Raw genomic sequence first — 24,157 nt, 5'->3', positions numbered from 1 at the left:
CAGCAGCCAGACAGGAGGTGGGAAGGCAACATGCAGGCATCCAAAAAGGAAAGGCTTTCCTGAGAACAGTAGGTGTACAAAAGGCAAACACACCTGTGTTTATCATGGCCAAGAGCAAAACCCCAGAGCCACTGTCCTGCTCCAGCTCCTCAGCTACTCCTACGAGCAAGTGAGAAAGTCTTCCCGTGGCCCTGATTAAAACAAAATTATTGCCTTATTAGAATAAAAGAAAGCCAGTTAATGACTCATCCCACACAAACAATTCAGTTGTCTCTGATTTTAGGCTTTCATACAGTTCCATCTCCAACAACCGCACTCTTCAGAAGAAACTCTTGTTTGGGACTCTCAGCGTTCCATAGAGGGGAGCAGAGCAGCAAGGCTGAACACAACAACAAAGCACCCACACACATTTCATTTTAAAGAACATGCAGAGCTCTTGCCCTACACACATAAGGCCAAGCCTTACTCTCTCCCCAGGAGGAGGTAGAGACAGAGGGCAGGGAAGGGGCAGACCTCCATAGCAAGGCCAACTTGCCCTACCTGGAAAGCCAACATGCCTGGGTCTGCTTTGGGATACTTGTTTCCAAAAGATGGAAAACCAGTGACAAAGATGTTTTTGCCCAGATTTGCCCTATCAAGCACTTCTTCTGTTGGTTGGGGATGTCACAACTTGGGAATTAGGTGAGCCATGCATGCACAGGGGAGTTCTCCTTTCAGTGCCAAAGAAAGAGGGACAGGGACAGGACCCCAGCATGCTCCACACAAAGCAGACCCATGAGTTGGTATCAAGCTGAATCCCTTCCCAAAGCCAACAGAGGTGCCAGGGCAGCACCCTGAGTCAGAGCCCACCTTTGGTTGCACAACAGCAGGGTGCAATCGGGAGGCTGCACCCAGAGCCAAGTGCCAGCAGAGCCAGGAGGAACATTGGCTGCCCTGCTCCCACGTGGCTCAGGGCTCACTTGGGCTTGGATGCTGTTCCCTTAAGGCACAACAGGTGGAAATGCAGGGCTAGAAGTATGAGTATTTAAAACTGGCTGGCACTGCCCGAGCCTGGCATCCTGGAAGGAGACAGGACTGACACATGCACACACACAAGGAGGTCCTGGGGTCAACCACGAAGCCAGGAGTGGTGAAGCAAAGAGAAAGCAAGAAGTACAAAACGGTCTGCAGAATTAACCTGACGTGTAAGTAATGCTTCTTCGTTGTCTTCCTCTCACTCACCCACCTCAAATTAGCAGCTTTGTACAGCCATGCATGGGCGTGCAGGTCTCGCTGGTGAAGAGATGCTGTCTTACTTTAAAAGAACATCAGAAGCACAGAATCAGGCTCATAATATTATCTTCCTCCTCCGTGGTAGACTTTGAATTTTCCATTTCTGGAAATAAGTTTAATTATCATCACAATATTTGCACTGATAGGAAATAATTGTTAGTAATGCTATTGTGATCATTACAGCCTTTTGAATGGCAGCACGGAGGCAGTCGTAAGGATATGGATTTGGGAACGTACCGCAGCAAAGGCTGGCTTTCTGCACACTTAAATGCTTACCATGCAAAGTCCTTTTGGACTTTTAATGCGTTTGTATAGAGAAATAATGCTTGCCAATAGCAGCCACACTGTGGCTGCAGACAGGTGCACAGGTGCTCTCCACTCATCCAGCTCTCACAGCACAGCACCACTGCAGTGCTTTTGGATTATAAGCTCCAGGAATATTCACAGTTTTAAACTGGAAGAGCAGTTTGTAGTCTCGGTTTCACTTTTCAGAATAAGAGAATAGAAACAGAGACAAGAAATAAGTGAACTATTCAAATCCCATCTGAAAAGCAACAAGTTAGTATGGGGGCACATCTAACAGCTTAAAGGAGCTTCCAATCAGGTCATCATCAGCACCACCTCAGTGCAAACTTCAGTCATTACCATGGGGATCATCTGGGCATTCTTTTTCATTTGTTATCCAAAATATAGCGCTCATCTCGTAGTTTTACCTGGAGCAAAGGGATTCTTAGCTAGGGATGCAATAAGTACTGCAGGAACTCCTGAAGGCTGTTGATTTTGTTGATAATCTCCAGCAGGATCTGCCTTGCCTTCTCTGCTCATTGTATCACAAAATCAGCACGCCCTGTTTAACCTCTCCATATTGTAAAGCAGGCATCAATTTGGAACACGAAGGATTTATTTTTGGTATGCGCTCGGGTCAGGCTGATCTTTTAACAAATCCATTGCTCACTCACCTCCACGAAGTGCAATGAAATGCTCTATCCAAGGGGATTCCCCATTAGCAACACTCACAATGCAGCCATCAGTGCAGTCATTGTGATGGGTCCCATGAAGATGTAGAGAGCTTTGGTGCTGGGCAGCAGGACAGCTGTGTCTGTGCTTTGATTCCAGGCACCAAGAATCGCCCCCAGCATCCACGTCCACGTTCCTCCTCAATGCAACCCCAACTGTTCTGCTCAGCATCACACCCACAGCAGCTTGCATCCACACAGCTCACCCCCAGTAAAAGTGGGTCTGATTTTAAAAGAATTTGAGGGAGAAAATAATATATATATTACTCCATTCTGTATGTCATTTCTTAATTATGGGAATAACAGCAAGTGCTATACAAAGCAGAAGCGTCGTAGGAACCATCTCTTTGTGTTCCATTGATCCCAATGCACGTCCTTGACATTGGTCATTGTTAAGAGCAATAGTTAATGGCTAATAGATTACATGCTATTGATCCCTTGCAAGCTGCACCATGTGAGTACACCGATTTCTCAGGTAAGAAACTTGCAGCTGAGTCAGCAGAATTTGGGAACTGAACTCTGCTTTTTCATACCTACTCACAGCAGCTCCTTGCTTGCGCTTGCATAAATTGTTTCAAGTCCTGATCTCCTTTGTACCGGCATAAATCTGAGGACATTCCTCTCCAATGTCCAGGTCAACCCATCTTGGGAGAGGAGGGCTCACGCAGCAGCATGCAGAGCCCACTTGGCAGTTCTGCTGCTGCACAGTTCTGTACTGCTCAACTTTGAAATACATGACGTGGGGGCAGGGAAGAGGAAGGAGCCAATAGTTTTGATGTTGCAAGATTAAAGTTGATTCTACTTCAGAAAAAGAAGATTTGAGTTTATTTAAAAACAAACAAACAAAAAACAAAAAAACACAACGACAACAAAGAAAGAATGAGAATAAACCCAGCCCATAGCTAGTGCTGATCCAGACAACCTTTTCTGCAGAATCAGGGATTGGTGACAGTAGGGGACACAGCCTCTTGGCCACAGGAGAAACTTTCCAACTGTGGCTGCTCCTCTGCTGATCCCATGCATATCCCTTGTCATTTTTCCTCCCTTTAGCCATCAAAATATTTTAAACTAAGCACCAGAATTTGGCTTGAAATTCCAAAATGCCAGCTCAGCTTTTCCCGTCTGCAGCTTCTTTGCCCTGTGCTGCAGTGCAGCTTCAGAGACACTTCCCACTGGGAATAACTGAGCTCCCTCTCCTCTTCTTCTGGCCATCTCATAGAATCACCTGCCATACAACCTCAAACTCAGGTTTTAACACATCAGGTTTTTAAGTCAGCACATGCAAAGCGTTGGGCTCAGCAGCCCAAACAACAAGTGCTGCTCCTGCACGAACCAAGACAACCAACCCAGCCATGTGCAGGTTCCCACTAGCCTGCATGATGCCCAACATGATGCACTCGTGAAGGGCTGGTGCCAGCACAGTTCCCAGCACCCATCAGCCAACAGGGACATCATGGTCTCACACTCAGTCTTTCCTGCTCCAAGGACATCAGGAACCCAGCGCAGACACACAGAGCAGTGCAGCAGGAGCAGAGTCCAGCTGCCACTTGAGCCCAGTAGAACAGCTCAGAGATGAGAGCAGCCATGTCACACAGCCCCATGCAAAGGATGGAGGCGTCCATGAAGTCTGTGGCAACCCCTCCTGCATAAGATGACCCAATTTGGCTTCTGTTGGAAGCTACAGGGAGCAAACAAGCCTCGTGCTTCATGCCAGACCTCACAAGGATGTGAGGGCTCTCTCAGAACCACCCTTGGGAGCAGTGTTAATGCAGATTGCATGCACAGCCACTTACTTGCATTCCCACACAGCTCAGCAGCATCTTCTCTTAGCTGTGATCTGAGATTTAATCCTGTCCTCTGATTGAAGACAGCAAATCCAGTCTCTGAAAGCACAAAGGAACCTGAGCTGTGTTATCAGCAGGCTCAGAGTGATTCTCCCCCAGCATGCAGACTGTGATTGCTTCATGCAGAGCATCCAACAGAGCTCATCCACGCACTGGGTAGCATCTCTGGGCACTCAGAGCACCACAAGAGGTTTCCATGCAGCCTGCTCAGTGGGTCAGCCCAGACTTCATGTAACGTGTGGCTGTGCATGGGATCTGCCTCCATTCATTCAGCAAGCGATGCAAGGTATTAGCATCAGAGCAGAAGCAGAGGCAGTGCAGAGCTACAGATGTGTGCAGCGCTACATGCAAATTGTTATCCTCAGGAAGGCACAACTACATCCATGTGGGCTCAAAAATGCAAAACCTTTCTGCTCTTACATGCACAGACCACTCTGGTACATCTTTCTGGGCACAGCTGTAGCTTCATTTCTAAACAGACCTCCATAACCCCTCACTGCCTGGCAGCCGATTGCTTTGGGAAGGAATCAGACCAACACAAACCGTGCCAAGAAGGGAGAAAAGCTGACCCAGGATCTGTCCTTGTCTCGCCCTGAGTGAGTGTGGGAGGGCAGCAGCCACAGGAGCCCTGTGGGTCTGTGTTGTACCGCACTGTTTGCTTTCCACATCGCATGATTTGTTTGCCCTGCTGGCTGCCTGTGGGATATGTATGAAGAAGCATTTTTCATGCTCAGTGGGTTAATTATTAGCCATAGACAAGTGGACACCGAGCAATTAAAAGTCCCAATACAAGGAAGAAAGCATAACAGAGCGCCTTTCATCTTCACACGGAAGCAAAGACATTTTTCTTCTGCCAGGAATTACCCCTAATAAAACAAACCCTATCACCTGATGTCCAGAAATCAAATTCCTGTGACTGTTTATAAAGACTTTCCTTGGCATCCATCATCATCACAATAGCTTGTAATAATTAATGGGTAAGTCAACAGTCTGGAAATGCATCTGCTCACCATGGAGAATCCTACAGCACGCTCACATCGACGTGAATTAAAAGCTTTGGCTTTCCCTGGGCAATCACTGGTATCAAAACAGGGATAAGCCATAAATATTCATCCTATGGGCACATTTCAGGGAACGAGCAGCTTGGTTTGGTGCTCCCAAAAGCCATCATTTTGAGTCCTGCCAGGGTTACACAGATCTGCTTCTCCACAGGGTTTAAATCTCTGCACCAACTTTGTCAGCAGCCAAGGGGAGAAAAGGCCCAACTCTATCACATTCTTGAAGAGAACAGGGAAGCAAAGATCAGAAATTAAATACGGGTTTCAGACAGGAACTGCTCTACACAAGCAGGTTTTCCCAAGGAGTGGTTTTGGCACCTGGGCTCAGAAGGGAACAAACCCTTCTTTCACCGCATGGACAACAAACCATCGCAAGTGGCATTATCCTCTGGCAAGGATCATGAGAGCAGCCCAGCTCTGGGCACCCTAATTCCAGCCCTGCTGGGGCTCAGCAGCTTTTGGGCCATCTGTGAACTTCAATCTTCCAATGGGCTGTTCCGATGTAATGAGTAATACCAAATGTCACTTCTGACTCTGGATCAACCCCAGTTTGGCCAAAATCGCTCCTTGTGCTGTGCACACTGCCACTGCTGCCTGTCCAAGAGGCAGCCACAGTCAGCCTGCAAGCCTGGCATTAACTGGTAAAAACAACTCCTGCCATTTGATGTGGTTGAGGTGTTAAGATGCACAGGTAGTCACAGTGTAGCAAAACAGGCAAGGACAGATATCAGCTCCCCATTTCCTATTAAATTGCTTGACAAGTGATTAAATGTTGTATTTCTCTCTAACAGCCACAATGCTCTTATCATCCAGGCAGAGACATTATCAGGTGACTTGACCATTAATCATTTTTGCAAGTGCTATTATTCACCAATTTCCGTGCCTTTTCCAGGGAATGCAAGAAGAATGACTTTACTGGCATTCATCCTCCTGCTCTCCTTCCTCCCAGCTGAATCTGCAAAAAGCAGATATCCTCCCAAAGCAAGTAAGTGTAACCCGCCCGGAGCACAGAGGTTTGCAGGCAGCATTAAACCAGATGATGCACTCCTAAGGGAGAGAGAAGGGCTTGGGGTCCCCATTCACACCCAGCACTGCCGTGGGACCTTTCAGAGCACGCCAGGACATGCAGCCCTTTGCACAGCCATGGTTGCATGGTGCATGGCATGCACACCCAATGGGTTTTCTTCTTGCAGGCTTAAACCCAGTGTTCGGACCGCAGCAGGTGTACGGTCTGATCGATGGCTCCGTTAGCATCAAGTGCTTCTACCCTTCCACCACGGTGAACAGACACGATAGGAAGTACTGGTGCAAGGAATCCTCCAGGAGCTGCCTGACTGTGATATCCACCAGTGGATACACAGCACGGGGCTACCAGGGCAGAGTCACCATTGCCGACTTCCCGGAGCAGGGCATCATGCTGGTCAACGTCTCACAGCTGGCCCTGGCAGATCAGGGCACCTACCAGTGTGGCATCGGGCTCAATGGCAAAGGGCTCTCCAACAAGGTCAAACTGGACGTTTCTGAAGGTAATCACAGCCTTTTCTTTCACTTTTTCTTCCCCTTTCTGATAGAGCTCTGTGGGATGTCTGCCCACCCAAGAAGAGCTTCCAAGAGCTCAGGGCGTTCCATGCTTCCAGGGTCTCACTAATGTTCTTACAGAACAGATTTTCCTCTGACCAAAAATCTGGCATAGAAATCAGATATAAAACTCAATGCAACAAACCTTGCTGGGAAAGCACTGATTTCCTCAGCCACTGAAATACAGGGAGAGGTGCTCAAAGCAGGACTGCCCATCACCCGACTTCCAATAGGGAACACACTGACTGCTCTCTGATTGCACAGGTCCAGACATACCTGAGGAAGCTGAGCTCTTCTATGTGGAGCTGCAAGGCTCTGTGAGCATGGCCTGTGACTTCGGGGGGGATTATGCCAGCACAAGGAAGTTTTTCTGCAAGATGGAGAAGAGCGGCTGCCGCAACATCGTCGATACATATGGGAAAATAGATCCGGATTTCCAAGGGAGAGTCCTGCTGAGCAATGATAACACAGAAGGAGCATTCAGCATCATGATAACCCAGGTGGGCTGGGAAGATGCTGGCCTGTACCTGTGTGGGGTTGGCTCCTATGGAGAGTATGGAAAAACGAAGGAGCTGAGTGTGCACGTCTATGAGGGTGAGTGAGCTGTTCCCAATGCCTTGTTTCTCTTTATCTCTGCTTTTCCTTAGAAGCACCACTAACAATCTCACTTACTCAGTGAGACCTTTAAGACCACCCTTCATCTAGTGGAGGGACCAAAACTAAAAAAGGCCAGTGCACAAGGACAACAATCATCAGAGGATTTGGGAAAGGGAAAGGCATGGCAGATCCATTGGGGTCAATTCTGGCAGTGCCAGAATGGTCCCCTCACATCTGCACCCGAGCACCACCAGGCTGTACTTGAGCTTGCCACATGGCACAAGGTAAGCAGGTCAGGCTGCTCATTTCGTTTTCACCTCCAGGGACAAAAGCTCCACAAGAAAAGGACACAGTATTTGGAATAAAAGGAAGTTCAGCAACTATTGATTGCAACTACGATCCGACCAAGAATTACACGCTGAAGTATTTGTGCAAATGGAGAACGACGGGCTGTGCTCGGATCATAGATAACACTGGCTTCCTGTCGATCCCATATGAAGGACGAGTGGCCATGTTTGACAACCCAAAGAATGGCACATTCAGCATCATCCTGAACCAGCTGCGCAGCAGCGATGAGGGCTTCTATTGGTGCATGACAAATGATCACAGGGAGAGGAAAACATCAAAGGAGCTGAAGATCATAGAAGGTACGAACCCATAAGCAGTTAGTTGCCTTTCGATACAAACAAGACAACCTACCAAGTTTCATAGAATCATTAAAGTTGGAAAAGACCTCAAAGGTCATCATGTCCAACTGCCACGATAGAGCAATCTCACTTTTTGGGAAGAGATGCGAGTAATGATTCCGAAATTTTGTCACTAGGCAAAGCATTGTGAGAGTTCCCCCATGCTCCTCTAGTTTTAGAATGGAAATGTAAGGTTTTGGCCTTAGGGGGAAGTGTTTGCACAAAGGTCTCATCCCAAGTATTACAAAAAACAGCTTTCACCTGACATCTATGTGGGATCCCCACCATTAATTTAGTGATGTAAAGGAACACTTTCTCTCAAGGTCACACCTCCTGGTTCACCACCTCCAGCAGCCCCACACCTGTTGGGTACCAATCTCACTGCTAACCCACCAACTGCAGCTTCACATTCTGTTTGCCCTCACAGGAGAGCCTGGATTAACAGGAAAGGAGGAAGTGCAGGCAGAAGTGGGTTCACGGGTGGACTTAACGTGCTCCTACTCATGCAAGTACTACTCCTATGAGAAGTATTGGTGCAAGTGGAGCAGCGATGGCTGCACCCCACTGACTGCTTCTGACCAAAGCCAACCAGGGCTGGATGTCAGCTGTGACACTGCCAACAAAACACTCATCCTGAGCCTCGACCCTGTGACAGTGGAGGACCAGGGGTGGTATTGGTGTGGGGTGAGACGCAATGGTCACTATGGGGAGACCATGGCAGTGTCCCTGCAGGTGGACGGAGGTGAGCCCCAGGGAACGAAGCTCGGGGGGTGGAGCATCTGCTGGGAAGAGTCCTCTCCTTGTCCGCTAGGTTGCAGCACCTCAAAACAGAAATACTCCCAAACGTGAGCTCTCTCCCAGACCGGCTGCCTTGGTTCCCATTCACAAAATCCTTCCAGTCCCACAGTCACTTCTTCCCTCATCATTTTCAACCCCATCTTCACTAAGAGTTGCTCTCACAAGTCATAGCATCGCTTGACATGATGCAGCCTCCAACATCAGTCACACAAAGGGCTGTGTGTAGCTCCCATTCATCATTATAGACGGGAAAGCATGGGAGGGAGAAAGGAAGAGCTGTCCCCAGTTCCCTACGAGCAAGCAAGGGGCTCAGCATCAGCTTCGGGCAGTATTTTAGACTGCTCAAACCTCACCACCCTTCTTACCTCCACCATGCAGGGGAAGCTGTCAACATCAGCCCGGAGCTCCTGGATCTGGAAGCCAGCAATACTGCTGCTCCTGCTGGGGCTGTTCCGCAGGGCAGAGCCAACAGCGATGCTGGGGTGCAAAGGGCAGCTGCCTCAGAAAGGTCAGTCCTTCCCCAGCCTCTCTCATGTATTAGTTTTGCAAAGTTAACTTCTTGTTGACAGGCTGTTTGCACACTCTGCACGTAGTTCAGCAATGAATAAAATGTTTTTCTCCAAAGAAATAAGCTCAGAGCAACAGAAGGAGCAAAAAGTCACAGCTAAAGACTTGGAATTACTCTCTAGATAAGGAAAACACAGTCTCAGAAGGAAACAATTGGAAATTCCAGGTAGAGAAAAGTCAATTTTAAAAGCATTTCTGTCAAGATTAGAGAGCCTTCCTTCACACATCTATTACTCAACTGCTACTGCAGCTTCTTGGGCAGTACCTCCATCCAACACCTTCCCTTACCCTCCTATGATGTGCTCAGATCAGTTCATTAATTGGATTACGTCACACTCACTGAGATCTACCATCCTGTATAGACATTTAGACGGATAGAAATCTATGTAGATTGTACAGTCCAGAATGATTCTGTAAGAAAATGCTTTTCACAGCTCGGTGCTCCACTTTCTTCTCTTTCAGCTCTGAGCAAAGCTCTGGCCCCAACACTCTTGCTTTAATCCTTGGCCCCGTTAGTGCAGCTCTCCTGGTCCTTGCTACAGCTTTTGCTGTCTTTAAATATCGTCAGATCAAGCGATCAGGTGAGTCCCTGCCCTGGGTAACCCTGAAGTGTCCCTAGTATTAAGATGAAGGGAGCATGCTCGCAGCGTGCCGGCTGGAGCTGCTCCCAGTACCACTCTGAATGCTTCTCCTGCACAGATCTGGTGTCAGTGGGCAGCTACAGGACCAACATCAGCATGTCAGACTTTGAGAACGCAAAAGAGTACGGAGCAAACGACAACGTGTGCATGAGACAGAGCCAGGAGACCCAGCTGGGAGGGGATGGTACGGCACTGCTCAGAACCCCAAGCTTTGGAGAAGGCAGCAAGGGCTGGTAGAAGCCCAACAGCTGCTGAGACATCACACTCTAACATCTGCCTTTCTGTCTGTGCAGAATTTGTCACCACCACAGCCAGCATTGAAAGCACTGCGGAGACAAAGAAGGCAAAACGGGTAAGGGGAGGTGGGAGAGAGCACACTGACCTGCAGCCCCAATGCAGCCCTGCAGCACCACCAAAGCAGCTGCCCCAGCCCCTGGGCCCTATTTGTAGCCAGCTGCCTCCATCATGGCTGAGTCTGCCCACCTGCAGCAGATCAGCCACCGGGGGCTGTAACCCCTTCCAGCCCATGTACCCCAAGCCCTGCCCTACCCTGGGTGAGCCTGTGCTGCCAGTGTGGTACCAACACACAGCACGAGCTCAGAGCACCTCTTTTTAACCCCCAGCCACGGGTTAGCTGTAGTTGCAAGTGCCAAGAGTTGAACCAGATCTCTACAGAGATCCTCCTCAAAGCCAGGAGCACCAAATTTCTACCTAAATAGCTTCTGCAGCTATCTCCCGCCTTGAGAACCCACAAGCTCAGGCAATTTTTGTACACCAACCCAAAAGACAAGCAATGCTTTCCACACATGCCCCCTCCCCAGCACTGACCATCACCCCTCACCATGTCCTCCATCCTCCCTCCTGCAGGGCTCCAAGGAGGACGCTGACCTCGCCTACTCTGCCTCTCTCCTCACCCCCAGCACTGTCACCCAGAGCTCCGTGGGGGACAGCACAGCCCCGGCTGAGGCCCCCCCGCTGTGGGGTGGTTCGATGTGAGGGCGAGGGACGGGGACATGCACTGGGGGCTGGCTCTGCTATGGGGCTCGCTGCTAGAGCTCAGCCTGCTGCGCTGCTTGCTGCTGCCCCCATTTGCTATTGCTTGATTTTCCGTCTTTACATTCAGCTTGGAGCAGAGATTCAGCCAGAATCATAAAGGCTGAGCCCCAGCATCACTAGCGTAGCCAGGGCCCTCTTCAACGCTCCCAAAGACTACAAGATGTGTATTTTTAAATCTTTTTTTTTTCTAATCTTCCCCCCGCCCCCGAAATCCCTTTAGGCCAATGCCTTTTGCTTTTGATTCCCCTCTGCTCTCCTGGTCATAGGGCAGCAGCTGCAGACCAGGAGTGCCTGGGGTTGTTCATGTCCAATAAAGATACAAGCAGCTTTCAGCAGACCAGACGGGCTCTCAGTCTGTGGCAGAGCATGGGGAAAGCACAGAATGGTGTTAATTAATATGACAACCCATTTAACTGATTAAGAAATAGACACCAGCGGTCAGTCTCCCTGGCTGGTTTTGTGCTTGTCCAGGCAGAAGCAATGATGACTGTAATTAAAACAGTGTTGTCTCCTGGTCTTATCCTCGAGAGTGGGTTATTCAACAGAGAAAAGCAATTTATTTGTGCATGGCATTGCAAGCGCTGCTGCCTGTAGGTCAGATCCTGGTAAAGAGAGCCAAACACCCCACAGATAAAGCCTTGCAGAAGCAGTGAGGATGGAGATGTGACAAAGAAGCAGCAATTTGCCCTGAACACATGAAGTTCTGCACATCCCCAGGCATCAGCCAGGGCGATGAGAGGCAGAGAGGATGGAGGGGATGGACAGAAATAGTACTGACCTGCTCAGGTTCCCTGGTTCTGCCCCGGTTATGTGCATCTCTGACAGCAAGTGGTAAAATATAAAGAATAAGGAGCATTACTGCATCCTCCCCTCCACAGCACGGGGCAGCAGTGGGAGCAGCTGGGACAGGATGGGTCTGTGCCTGCCCGAGGTTGCTGGAAGTGAATGAACAATTCTGGTGCAATAGGAAACACATCCCCAGGGGCTGAGCAGCAATACGACTGCAGGAGAATACTGTGGTTTGGAAATCTCCAGCAGGAGAAAACCCCTTTCTCTGTCCCTTTGTGAAGCAGTTTCCTTCTCCACCTGCCCCAGGGCAGCCTTTCCTCTGCAGGAGTTGAGTACATAGATAGGAGAATGGAAGTCACACTGCAAAATGCTGTACATGGGAAAGTAAATGAATTGAAGGAGGGCCCTGGAAGCATTTCCTTTCTGGCATAAGCAAATATTTGAGCAAGGATGGTGAGCGATCACTGTGTGTGCAGCCACTTGAGGCTAAAAGAGCCCAAAAGAGGTAAGGATGGGAGGCTATCCATCGTGCACAGTGGAAGTGATCCCATGGACAAACAGGGCTGGTTTCACATCGCTCCAGTTTACATTTTGGAGTTTCCAGCATAGGAGGTGTGCAGTGCAGGACGCTCCTCCTCCCCCTGCAGCCCCAGGATGAAACCTTGCACTTCAGCTCCACCACCTCAGCACATCCACTCACATCTAAAAGCAAACAAAATCAGACCCCTTCTGCTTCATGGCTGCTCTCGCAAATAACCCAACATCACTTGTGGGTGGGTTTTTCTTTCCTAAAAAGAGAAGTTACTAGGCATTAGAGCCACGCTCATAGGTGAAGTGTGCATCTGATCACAGGGGCTCTGCCTGCTCTGAGAGGGCACCACAGCGAGCTCAGAGTTTCATCAACTCGAAATGTAATTCCTCTGAATTCTGATAGAATTCAGCGCAAACTCAGCACAGTTTCAGGCTGGCTTTGTTTACAGTAAGTGCATCAGCCTTCCACAAACCTCCTGCTGAGTGTCAGTAAATGCACACCAGAGGTTTCTTCTATTCAGCAACCACATATCTTCTATAGAACACTTCATTTCACTGATACTGCAGAAAACATCATCTGGAAAGGAAACACAGATTTCCTTGGCTTGCAGCACCTGCAAGAACCTATTCCTGCAAGTGTTTGTCACCCATCACCTCCTTTCAGCCAGAGCTGAGCCCAGAGAGGCAAATGCAGCTCTATAACATCAGCTCTATGTGAGCAGCTCTGCCAGGCACCCAGTGTTCATGAACATACAGTCCTTCTGCAAAGAGTTGATAATTTAAACAATACTTTTATTAAGTTATCATAGCTTATTGCCTGCTAAAGAGAACTCTTAAAAATTCTCCCTTTGGAAAGTGTCGTTTGATAGAAGTCAGAGATGTGAACGCTCTGTTGATTCAAGCCAACTCCACATTGCCATCCAAATGCAAGACTCCGTGGATGTTTGTGCCTGTTCCTGTGCCTGAGAATACACTCAGTGCTTGATCAAACAGTCAGCAAGAAATGGCTCTGGGACAGTGCATTCCCAAGGTGTGCAGCCCCCCAGCAGCTCTGTTAGCACACGGTTCCTCTCTATGGGGATTTCTCCATCCAGTCCAGCAGGATGTCCAGCTCACCCAGGGATTTCATGGCTGCAGATGTGACATTCAGCTGAAAGGGATGTAAAGGAGCAGGTTGCAAAGACTGTAGTACCACCAAGTGTAATGAGGCTGAATAGCTGCATTAATTACTAGGGTTAATCATCAGCTTACCCCTTCGTAGTTCACAAGTATCTGCTTAAATCTCTCAGTGGGTTCCTGTCCACACAAGCACTTGTTTTCATCGTGCTAGAAAAACAAAATTGAATTCGTTAAGCTGGAGGGTTTTGTTTTCATGGAATCAATCACAGAATCAATCACAGAATCACCAAAGTTGCAGTAGATCTCCAAGATGATCCAGTTCAACCATCCATCCACCACCAATAACCAATAATTCCCCAGTAACCAAGTCCCTACATGTTTCTTGAACTTGAGTGCTTTAAGGATGAGGGATTGCTTTTAAAACAGACAGGGAACCCATCTGAGGTCCTGAAATCAGGCTCCACTGAGAGCAGACCCAGGCAGACCCAGTGATGGTTTTGGTCACTGCCATGGCAGTGAATGAGAACGTCCACAATTTCTCAATGAACGCACAAACCCTTCACATCGTGCTTCTTCCTATTCTTGTTAAGAGCTTTCCTCTAAATAAAGATTTTGTAACTTATGAAACGCTTGGATTTATTTGCATACCAAATGCTAAAGCTGAAACTAAACTTTAGCAACATGAGACTCACACAGTGCTCGAGTTTCCTTTTGATGCTGAGGAAGGAGTTGGCTATGCTGCTGATCTTTCGGTTGATGTAGGAATTCTCGGTCTGGCAGTGCTTGAAGACTTTGTCCACATAGAAGTTGAAGACTTTGTGGACCATGCAGCATTTATCTGAAGGCTTAAGGGACAAATTCCTCTTTTCCCATGTGCTTCAAACCCTTGGGCACAGCCTTTCTTCCCACCACTACAAGGAAACAGCTCTGCCACCCATCACTGGAGCTGACAGTGGTGTATAAACCTTCCCCAGCTCTGCTTGAGGTATATCGGTAACAGATATAGAGTGATTTTCCAGGCCCACCCTTATCCTAAGTGACCAAACCAATAAGCTGGCTTTGTAGCTGGGTGTTAGAGGCATGAAGCAGTGGCCCAAGTGCAGTGCATTGGAGCAAGAGAGCTGCAAAAGCCTTATTTATATTTCTCAGCCCACCACCCTGCAGAGAAAGGAGGGTGAGGAGCACCAACAGGGACCCTTCCCTGCCTTTCCCATCCCTCCAGAGCAGTGCAGCCTATGCTGTCCTCCACCACCCAATGCTCCCGTCTCTCTCCCGCTCTGTGTTTCCCAGTTTTTGGACACCCATCCAGGTGCTGTGCATATTTCTGGAGAAGCATCAAGCTCACTCCATGCAGAAACCACTGCAGGACCCCCAGCTCCTTTCACACCTTCACATCACTCGTCCTCCCTCCCTGCCCTGCCCTTTCTTCCTGTGCACTTCGCAGGAACTCAGATGCCATTGCATCACCCAGCAGCTCCCAGCCCTGAGCACAGTTAGCAGGGAGGAATGAAGCATAGAAAGGCACTGAGGGCACCCACCTGGACCCTGTGCAGGGAGTGTGGATGGGACAGGATGCTCAGTGTCCTGATGGGGTCCCGGGCTTGCTGTGTGGAAGAGAGAGATGCCATGAGGGACTTGTTGGCACTGCAGGGCTATGGGAACACAGGCTGCTCCCCAGGAGCCCACAGCAGGACTTACAATGTTGGTTTTGATGGCAGTGAAGCCAGCCCTGATTTCACTCATGCTCACTGAAATCCTACAGGGGCCAAAGAGGAGAATTTTGTTCCCAGCTGCTGGCAGCAGGGTGAGACAGCAGGTCATGGAGCAGAGGCAGAGAAGCACACGGGAGCCCAGCATGCCTGGAGCACCTGTTGAGAATGGTGTATCCTCAAATCTTCCCTCTACATAAAAATAAAAAGCACAAAAAAAAAAAAAAAAAAAAAGTTCTTACTAAGATTTCCAACAAATCATTCAGCATTCATTGCTCACCTCATATATGTAAGTGACTAAGTGAGATTGCACGGGGAACATACATCTGGCAGGGACGTTTGTAAGGACATGCCAACAGCTAAACAATTTCTGGAACACACACATTTTATACTGTACTGGTGATACACATGCATGTAAGTATGTTTAAAAGCAACACTGGTTGATACCTCTTACCCATTTCTTCCTTGCCAGTTACAAGAGAGAAAAACTAAGAAGGAATATTTCCTAAAAGATTCCAAAAGAAAGAAAGGGGGAAAAGAAAAAGAGCAAAAAACAGCAAAAATTTCAGGTGAACAGACAAATCTCTACCCAAAAATTTTCAACAAAAAGTAAGCATGGGTAAATCAAGCTGGAACAGCAGGGCTGAAAGTATGACCAAAAGCAGCAGACCCTAAAGGCTTTTCCCAAGGGAGAATACTTTCCCTATGGAACAGCATGGATACTTCAAACATAGGTTGTGCTCACAATGACATTCATAAATAAAGCCCTTACAAAACCTCGTTACAGGAGATACAGACTCATGATGGAAAGAAAAAGCCAGCACTTTACCTGCTCTGTTGGCACGGGTCAATCCGTCCCACCGACGTCTGTCCCAGAGAGCTCCAAAGGACGTGTTTTTATCCAGGTTCTGGGAGGAAACAGCTCATGGATTAACTTTTGGGATTTCTCTTGCTTTTCCCAGCGCCTATTTCCCTTTGCAATTTACTGAATTAATTAGCAAGCGATAGCGACTAGCTCCTTCACCCACAGGTGTTTCCCTACCATCTGGGGGCGGGAGATGCTGGCACAGAGTGCTGGGAGGATGGGAGTGAGGGGAAGCACCGTGCTGGGGTGGCAGCTCCAGCCATTGGGGTGTCCCTGGGTGTGAGGCATCTGGCCCTGCAGTAAGGGTCGGGAAGATGCTGAGCCCCTTCTCCAGCACTGTCCTGGCATGTGGGACCTTAATCCTTCGTTTTAGGGGGACCCTGCTCTCAGGCTTGCTCCTGGGATGGGTGGGTGTTCATATCCTCAAGCATGTCCTCAGTGTTTGGGGAACAGAGATGCTTGGGTACAAGAAGCTTTGAGACAACATCCTGGGGCCATGAGATGGTTTCCGAGAGCACATGTAATGGAGGTGATCATTACACACAGCCCGGGCTGGTTGGTAGCTCATTCCTTCTGGACATAGCCATACTCAGCCTGTAAACTAATGAGCAGCTAAATAAACTCAGGCTGCCTGTACCCAATGGGGATGCACTGGTGGACCTGGGGGCACCTGCATCCTATAGTGCAGAGCAGCAGCCTGGGGTCATCACTGTTGCAATGCAGGGATGGGGTGTGAACACCTGTGAGCCATTGGGTTTTGCTGGGTGAGTAATTTATTGATAAAGAAACTCAATTTTGAGACTATATCCATCATCACATCAGGGCAGGCAAATAGGCTTTATGCCCAGGCTGATCACTGTGTTGCATACAGCTAAAATGGCCACAAATGCACTCACCATTCTTCCCTGGTCCCTATAAAGGAAACCAGCCAAAGGCAGCTCCACACCCACCTCAGGCTGCATGCCATCTTGTCGAAGCTTTGGAGCGATCCTCAGCAGCACATGCCTGTTTATCTGCACCTTCCTTTCTAAATCCCCACCTGCTGCTCGTAAAATTGCAACAAAAGTTTTGCTCAGAGCAGAGGAAGAGGCACGCAAGAACCCAAACATGCCTGCAGCTTTCCCAGGCACCCAGTGCACACCCAGCCCTGCAGGGAAACAAGGGAAGAGCAGTGAGTTCTTACTTCATTATGTAAATTGCAGATGAGAAGAAGGGACTTCTCTTTCTTCTCTTTTTTCCTTTTGGTAACCAAACTTTTTCCTTTTGGTAACTGGTGCCTAGGAGGCAGGTGAGCCAAGCACCAGTGGGTGAGAAACTCAATGCAAAATCCACCCCATGGGGAAGCCAATGGATGATGGGGTGATGCTCTGTTTTCTCCTCTCAGTACACATAGCAGAGGATCTGGACCATGTGCCAACTGCAGCAGCAGCAGAATATCCCAAATAAACCAGCAAGCTGTGGCTCGTGTTCTCTGGGAAGGAAGAGGAAAAAAGAAATAGGGATTTTTGAAGCACAGTGTGATGATGGAGCTGAGATCAGATGGTAGAGTGGGAACTGGGTGCCTGGGGCACCTCCAGCGTCATTCAGGCTCTGATGTGTGGCTGCACCCTGGGGATGTGGCCCTGTTCTGTCCTTCCAGGCAGCCCAGAAAGCAGCTAGGTCACAAATAACTTGTCACAGCAGTACACGGTAGGGTTTGCAATCTCCATTGTCGCCATGATCAGGGGTTACAAGGTAAGAGGACAAGCCCTCTGCATCACTAATTTGCCTCCAAATCTGAAATCAAAAGAAGAAAGCAGCCTTTGAGCAACACTTCGAGCAGCCCCTGCTGACCCAACACCACAGTCATTCAGAGATCCAGAAGCTTTTATTTCATCCTAAAAAGCAACCACACAAAAAAACTTAAAAAAAAAAAACCACCACCAAGATTCTCTGACCCAAATAGAAGCTGCTCTGTCAGTGACTGACCACATACGTGTGTAAAATCTAGATTTCCAGTAAAGGATTTCAGAGTGATAATATATGTTTCAATAGCACATCTCAGAGTAGTTTCATGCTACAAGAGCTGATAGTGCTTTGCAGACCACCCTTGGTTTGTCATTTGGTTGCATTACTCATTTCACAGCAGTTTTAGGTACTCCACCATATCAGATCTGAAGGTGATAATGATTTGTACACAGATCACCAGAATGAGATGGCATGAATGATAGAAATGCCAGCACTCATTTTAATAAAAGAAAAATCCAGATGAAATAGCAGAGAGCTGCAACCATATCTGAGCTCAGGGAGAAATTTGTACCATGCATCAGGAGAACATCCACAAAAACCAACTCAGCCAGGCAAGGCAAATGTTCGGGAAAAGCACAGGGTAGAGTTTGCCATTTCCTTTGGTGATCCTGCAGCTAACCAACACCTTGTCATATGTCAAGGATCATTGTCAAGTTACTGCCTGACCCTCAAATCCAGAGCCCATCTCAAGCCCCATTGGAACTAATGGGGCTCCAAACCCAGGGGTTGCCCTGAGGACAATCCCCACCTCAGCACCGTGCTTTGTAAGCTGCTGCTCACATGGAAATATTCTGCTGTGCTCTATCCAAGCCCTAAAAATCTGACTGCTCTGCTCTCTCTTAATTAGTGCAATCCATTTTCGACAGAAACCAGGGAGCTGCTATCAGAGCAGCACCGCCCGCTCAGCCGCAGCTGCTGACAAAAGTAGAAAATTGTTTTTCTCAGTAAACTCGTCAAATGACTCAGAGTTCTGCGCGGAGTAATTGGCTGATAGGTGTGGTATATAGTGCGCCCTCTTCTCAGTCACGTTTCTAACCCAAACCACTTTAATAATTCTGAAATTATGCTGTTCTCTGCCTCCCAGGCTCAGCTTCACCCGGAGCACCAAGGACAAGTGATGCCAAAGCCCAAAGACGGACACACAGGGATGCCCAGATTGCCATCAGCAGGGTGGCAGTGCCAGGGGTCACATCAGGGTGAATGTGAAAGGTGCCCGAAAACTGAATTCTTCCTCTACCCAAAGTTGAATGTGAAAGGTGCCCAAAAACTGAATTCTTCCTCTACCCAAAGCTGCTGCCCCGAAGTTTGTCATTAGAATGTCCTGTAGGTGTTCCACCTTGCTAGGTATGTTTCTTTCCCCAAGTTTACCTTCACCTGGAAGAGCCCGTGTTGGCCAGGACACCAACACACAGCCCAAGGATATCATTGCTTATCACATGTGCAAACAGAGCAGCGCGTGCCCCACCACCAACACCTCCACAGGGCTTTGGGAGAGCATCCCCAAGGTGTGACACCACCCTGCTGCAAAGCATCCTCTGGGGGACACCATCACTCTGCAGCGCTTTCAGCCATGTAGGGTAGCGATAGCACAGCCCCACAGGTCTCATGTTCGGGGGTCCTGCTGTCCTTGCTGGCTGTCCCCAAATCCTGGCTGCACGTCACAGAAAGTGCCGCTGCTTCAGCCGCCGCCTTCACAGTGCCGGTGTGATGTCACACAAATGACTCACTCCTGGCAGTGCTGCCACCAAGCCAGGGTTTTACATAGAGAGGTTAAAAATAAATGACAAAAAAAAAAAAAAAGGAGAGATTTTTAATTTTTTTCCTCTAAGATTCATCTTTGCGGAGGGGTTTTGTGCATCGGCACGGCTGTTCTGAAGAAAACCATTAATTTAGTCACCAGAGTAGGAGGGTAGGGGGTGGTGAGGGTTAAATACTTGCTAACCCAGCTTTGATAAAGCATGAACTCGTGTTCTAGTTGTCATCAGTTCCATCTTCCTCAAAGGGAAACTCACAAGGCACGTCTTAACATCATAATCCTGGCAGGTGCACCAGGCAGGGAACTCACTTCTGCCAACTCCAGGAGTCGGATGGGGAACCAAATTGCTCTCAGAGAACTCCTGCCCCAATCCCACAGCAGCCTGCAGGGTTTCCATAAGGCTTTGCAGTCCCTGCCTGAGCACACGGTGAGCTCGTGATAGTTTCATCAAGATTTCACAGTGAGCTTTGATGGTTGGTTTCTTCCCTTTTCCCCATCGTGTTAAGAAAATCAGCATTTCAGCAAAAAATGGGGTTAAAGAGCCTGAGAAAAAACTGCCTTGCTGCTGAACATGAATGAAAGCTCCCACTGATGCATGATGCAAAAATCAGCTCCCATGCTGAGCTACGCATCCATTCTCAAACACACACATCTCTGATATCAGAGACTCAAATCAGCCAACGAAATTAAACCCAGCCTTAATAAATGAAGCTTCTCAGTTTCCAGGAGGTTTCAGGAGCTTTTTGATGTGGGTGTCTGACATATTAGCGACTGGGCTTCTCTAACAAATAGTGACGGCAATGCAAGGCAAGAGGAGGCAGCAACACCGAGCTGCAATGGCAGCGGGGCTCAGCTCCTCACAGGGAAACGAAACTGTACTATAGAGTGTTCCTTGAGGGGAGAGCTGTGCATGAAGAGCAATTGAAGCACATTGACCTGTACTTTCAAAACCCACAAGAGGCCCCGTACACATCTTCCCTGAAGAATTTGGATGTAATAGGCTTGGTTCTAATTTCAAACCTTTTTCCTCTCTTGCAATCAGAGCTGCAATCAGGAATTGCGTTTTACTGTCTATTGCAATGTTTCGTGTGTTCCTGCAGTGCAGAGGGGTCCCATCGAGTTCATGTTGGAGAAGCGAGGCAGTGCCCGGGTCTGTGGGTGCTCTGCAATGGATGGGGGTGGTGAACAAAGGGGGATGAAATAAAACACAGCCACAAATGTTTTATTGAATCAAAATGAAAAGTTTTTTCATTTTGACAATACAAATGAACAGCCACGGAATGTAGCATCACTTCTCATACTGTCTGGACCACGTGGAGGTCATGTCCTCCATAAGCAAGAGCAGGCCACGTTGATTCATAGACTCCTTAGATTTGGAAGGAACCTTTAAAGATTATGCAGTCCAACTCCCCTGCAATGAACAGGACATCTGCACCTAGATTAGGTTGCTCAGAGCTCAGACCAGCCTGGAAATACTGTGATATGCAGTGTGCAGGTAGTGTGGGAACTGGAACCCAGAGGGGCTGCTTTTACCAAGTCACCCCTTCACCCTCTAGGCTTTGGGCAGACAAATCTCTAATGGTGCAGCTTTAGAATTGAGCAGAGATGTCCAGGAGAGGAGGGAGCAGCTGTCAGCTGCAGTCTTTCAGATGTCTTCACTCAGCCCCAAATTTGAGCTCTATGCCTCATAGAACCACTTTTGCCTGGGAGCACAAAACATGCTGACAGTGCAGGCACTAAATGATGCCTAATAAAGGAGAAACTGACAGCTATCAGCTCGATTTTTCAATTATCTGGGGAACAAATGAATCATCCCGATGGTCAGGCAGAACTCCCATCCACTTACCTTTCACCAAAACCGAAACACATTTCAGTGCATGAGCTGTGCATCACCCGGCGCTCACATGCAGGTTTCGGTTTGGGGTTAATATTGCCCTGAGCACAGTTCAGGGTGTAGATTTAACAGTCCCGAGGCTTTGTGCCCACAGGGAGGAGCACAGAAGGAGGGAGAGAGCAAAGGGTTTCCCATCTCACGTATTATTTCTTAATGGAAATGTGAAAAAAAATGTGGCAAATCGACATGGGAAGCCAGGAAGGATTCCACCATGCAAAGGGCTCACTCACATTGCACACCCCAGAAGGGCACAGGGATTGTCCCACCCCCAGCGTGTGCCTCTCCATACGAACCCTTGGAAAATGAGATTCTATCCATTGGGGCACATTTCTGCACACACAAAGTGACCAGTGAAAGCTCTTCCTCGACTTCACAGTTTTGGAAACATGTGGTCACACAGGAGGAAAAAAAAAACAAATGGCCACACTTCTCTGTCCTAAGCAGGCAGCAGCCAGTGGGGGAAGTTCACTTCTGATTCGTTTTCTTCTTCTTTCCCCCCCTCTCCCCTTCTTTTTTTAAGCTTTTATTTCAGCACGGGAGGGGGGGGGTTTCCACCATTCAGATTCATCTCCAACTTCCCACTTACGGACGTCCAAAGGGACATGGAAAGCAGCACTGCCACAGCTCTCCTCTTGCTGACCTTTGCATGTTTATCGTCTAAGCACCCAGCAGGAGGTACTTTACATTTAATAAGAATGTTTAAATTCAGACATCTTTTTTTTCTTTTTTCAGAAATCTCTGCCTACATTTGACACAGGGAGTCAAATGCTGATTATTTCCCTCTTCCTGGAAGTGGCATAGAAGCGAAGTGCAGCCCACAGTCACCATGTATCTCCCAGTTTGGGGGAACTAAAAAGTGGCTGCTAAATTCACGCTGTCAGCTTAAAATAAGAAAATGCAAGAGAATGAAAAACTTGAGCAATTCTATTTTCCTGCATTGTTTTCTGAAGGAGCAGAAGTGCCAGCTGCAAATCTGGGGTGACTTTACTGGGAATCTGAATCATGAAACTCGTTCCTTGTTCCTTTAGCTTTGCCTTGGAAATATCAGCTGTAATTCAGCCTGAGTTGGACACCACATTTCTGTCCATGGCAATGACACCATGTCATCAAAACCCATGCCCAGTTCACAGTAATGCTAGATGGGCAGTCCCCCCCACTCCATCCCACTGCCATTTGGGGCAGGTGACAATGGCACGGGGGGAATCCCAGGGGCTGTGGGGTGACAGGCACAATGCATGCCCACGCTGCATCACAACCAGAAAGTGCTGCTCTGAAAATTATGGGCTGGCAGAGAAAACCCAGGATTTCTCAACTGCTCTGCAGTATTCAATGAGCAAAAAAACCCACAGCTTCTTGCCCAGCATTTGGGAGCGCAGGGCTGGGAATGTGGCACTGCCAAGATGCTGTCAGCTGCAGCTCGCCATGACATGCTGGTCTTGCACCTGGTGGCAGAGATGATTTCCTTCACAGTGTCTGAGATGAGGAGAAAAACTGTATTAGTAACACACTGATCTTTTAGACATTGCTGAGCAGTGCTGCACAGAGTCAAGGGTGTTTCAGCCTTCCACTTCTTGTACCCTCCTGCAGGAAATGAGCTGGAGTGCACAAGGAGACAAGGAGCCAGGGGGTGTAGGGGGGGATGGTGATCTAACTGGCCGAAGGTATGTGCCATGTCATATGACATCTTGCTGAAAGCTATAAAACAGAGGAGAGCTGGCTGGGTGGCAGCTGCTGCTCGGGTGACAGTTGGGCATCAATCAGCAGGTGGTAAGCAACTGCATTCTGCATCACTTCTTTGGGTATATATATTATTATCATCATTACTGCTGCTTTTTCTTCTTTTTCTACCTTAGAAAATAGTTAACTTCTGCTTTATCTCTACGTCTACTTCTTTCTTTTTTTCCAATTCTCTCCCCCATCCCACTGGGTGAAGGGCTGTTTGGTGCTGAGCTACTGCTGGTTAAACAACACAGCATTAAACAATGCTCAGCACCATTCCTAATGATTCTAGAAACTCCAGTTAGAAATTCTATTTAGACTCTACTTAGAAAAATCCATTCACTTCTATGACTTTTGAGAGCTCACTCCTTTATCTCATCGGAAAAGATATTGCAAGTTCAAAATCTCCATTGCCCAATGTCTTTAGGTTAGGATTCCAGTTTTGTTTAGTTCAGATGGAAGTTCAGGACCTACTAAGAAATTCTTATGTAAGACTGTGTCAGAGTAGAAGTTGCATTAGAGGTCACAACAAAGTATCTATTCATGATTAGTAATCTATTCTGGGACTCTTAAAGGTTACATGACAATACAATTACTGACGTGGGTTCAATTTCCATAGGGTAATTTGGGATTTACCTGTTGAGGTTGGGATGAGTCAAGCTGCAAATTCCAACAAGTGCTAGAAAGCCGCTTTCCAGAAGTGAAAAGTCCAACTTTGTGCTTTGACAGCAAAAGATCATGAAGGAAAAGCAATGTGTTTCATGAGTCAGGAACTGTTAGTCATCGGAGAGGGTGCTGCCGAGAGAGCTAATGGGTGTTTGGTAGCGGTGAATGAAGGGCAGCAAAGCCACCACTTCCCTGGTGTCACGGGCAG

The 24,157-nt window shown here is 48.1% G+C and overlaps 2 protein-coding genes across 2 annotated transcripts; one reads left to right on the top strand and one right to left on the bottom strand.

The window, feature by feature from the left end:
- The first annotated feature begins 944 nt into the window (after positions 1-944).
- Positions 945-11,627, top strand: PIGR (polymeric immunoglobulin receptor). Its single transcript, XM_010724183.3, has 11 exons — positions 945-1,184; positions 6,083-6,175; positions 6,384-6,716; positions 7,033-7,362; positions 7,689-8,012; positions 8,479-8,793; positions 9,228-9,357; positions 9,879-9,997; positions 10,116-10,241; positions 10,351-10,409; positions 10,925-11,627. The coding sequence occupies exons 1-11, from the start codon at positions 1,082-1,084 to the stop codon at positions 11,051-11,053; spliced, it is 2,061 nt and encodes a 686-aa protein (XP_010722485.2). The 5' UTR covers positions 945-1,081; the 3' UTR covers positions 11,054-11,627.
- Positions 11,628-13,505: 1,878 nt separating this feature from the next.
- On the bottom strand, positions 13,506-19,626 carry LOC104914490 (interleukin-20-like). Its single transcript, XM_031556966.1, has 7 exons — positions 17,077-19,626; positions 16,091-16,169; positions 15,251-15,453; positions 15,091-15,156; positions 14,245-14,397; positions 13,685-13,759; positions 13,506-13,583 (listed from the first exon to the last, which is right to left on the bottom strand). The coding sequence occupies exons 1-7, from the start codon at positions 17,233-17,235 to the stop codon at positions 13,506-13,508; spliced, it is 813 nt and encodes a 270-aa protein (XP_031412826.1). The 5' UTR covers positions 17,236-19,626.
- Between the last annotated feature and the right edge of the window lie 4,531 nt (positions 19,627-24,157).

This window comes from Meleagris gallopavo, chromosome 28 (genome assembly GCF_000146605.3).
Source record: "Meleagris gallopavo isolate NT-WF06-2002-E0010 breed Aviagen turkey brand Nicholas breeding stock chromosome 28, Turkey_5.1, whole genome shotgun sequence".
In the NCBI taxonomy this organism is placed as follows: Eukaryota; Metazoa; Chordata; class Aves; order Galliformes; family Phasianidae; genus Meleagris; species Meleagris gallopavo.
This window is presented reverse-complemented; position numbering and strand designations above follow the sequence as displayed.

Excerpts from the sequence above, each read along its gene's own strand:
- PIGR (XM_010724183.3), top strand. The coding sequence starts at position 1,082 with ATGCACACACACAAGGAGGTCCTGGGGTCAACCACGAAGCCAGGAGTG. Across the intron at positions 8,013-8,478 it reads GGAGCTGAAGATCATAGAAG|GAGAGCCTGGATTAACAGGA; the intron begins GTACGAACCCAT and ends TTGCCCTCACAG. Across the intron at positions 10,242-10,350 it reads GACCCAGCTGGGAGGGGATG|AATTTGTCACCACCACAGCC; the intron begins GTACGGCACTGC and ends CTGTCTGTGCAG.
- LOC104914490 (XM_031556966.1), bottom strand. The coding sequence starts at position 17,235 with ATGTTTGGGTTCTTGCGTGCCTCTTCCTCTGCTCTGAGCAAAACTTTT. Across the intron at positions 14,398-15,090 it reads ACTCCCTGCACAGGGTCCAG|CCTTCAGATAAATGCTGCAT; the intron begins GTGGGTGCCCTC and ends TTGTCCCTTAAG. Across the intron at positions 13,584-13,684 it reads TACTTGTGAACTACGAAGGG|CTGAATGTCACATCTGCAGC; the intron begins GTAAGCTGATGA and ends CATCCCTTTCAG.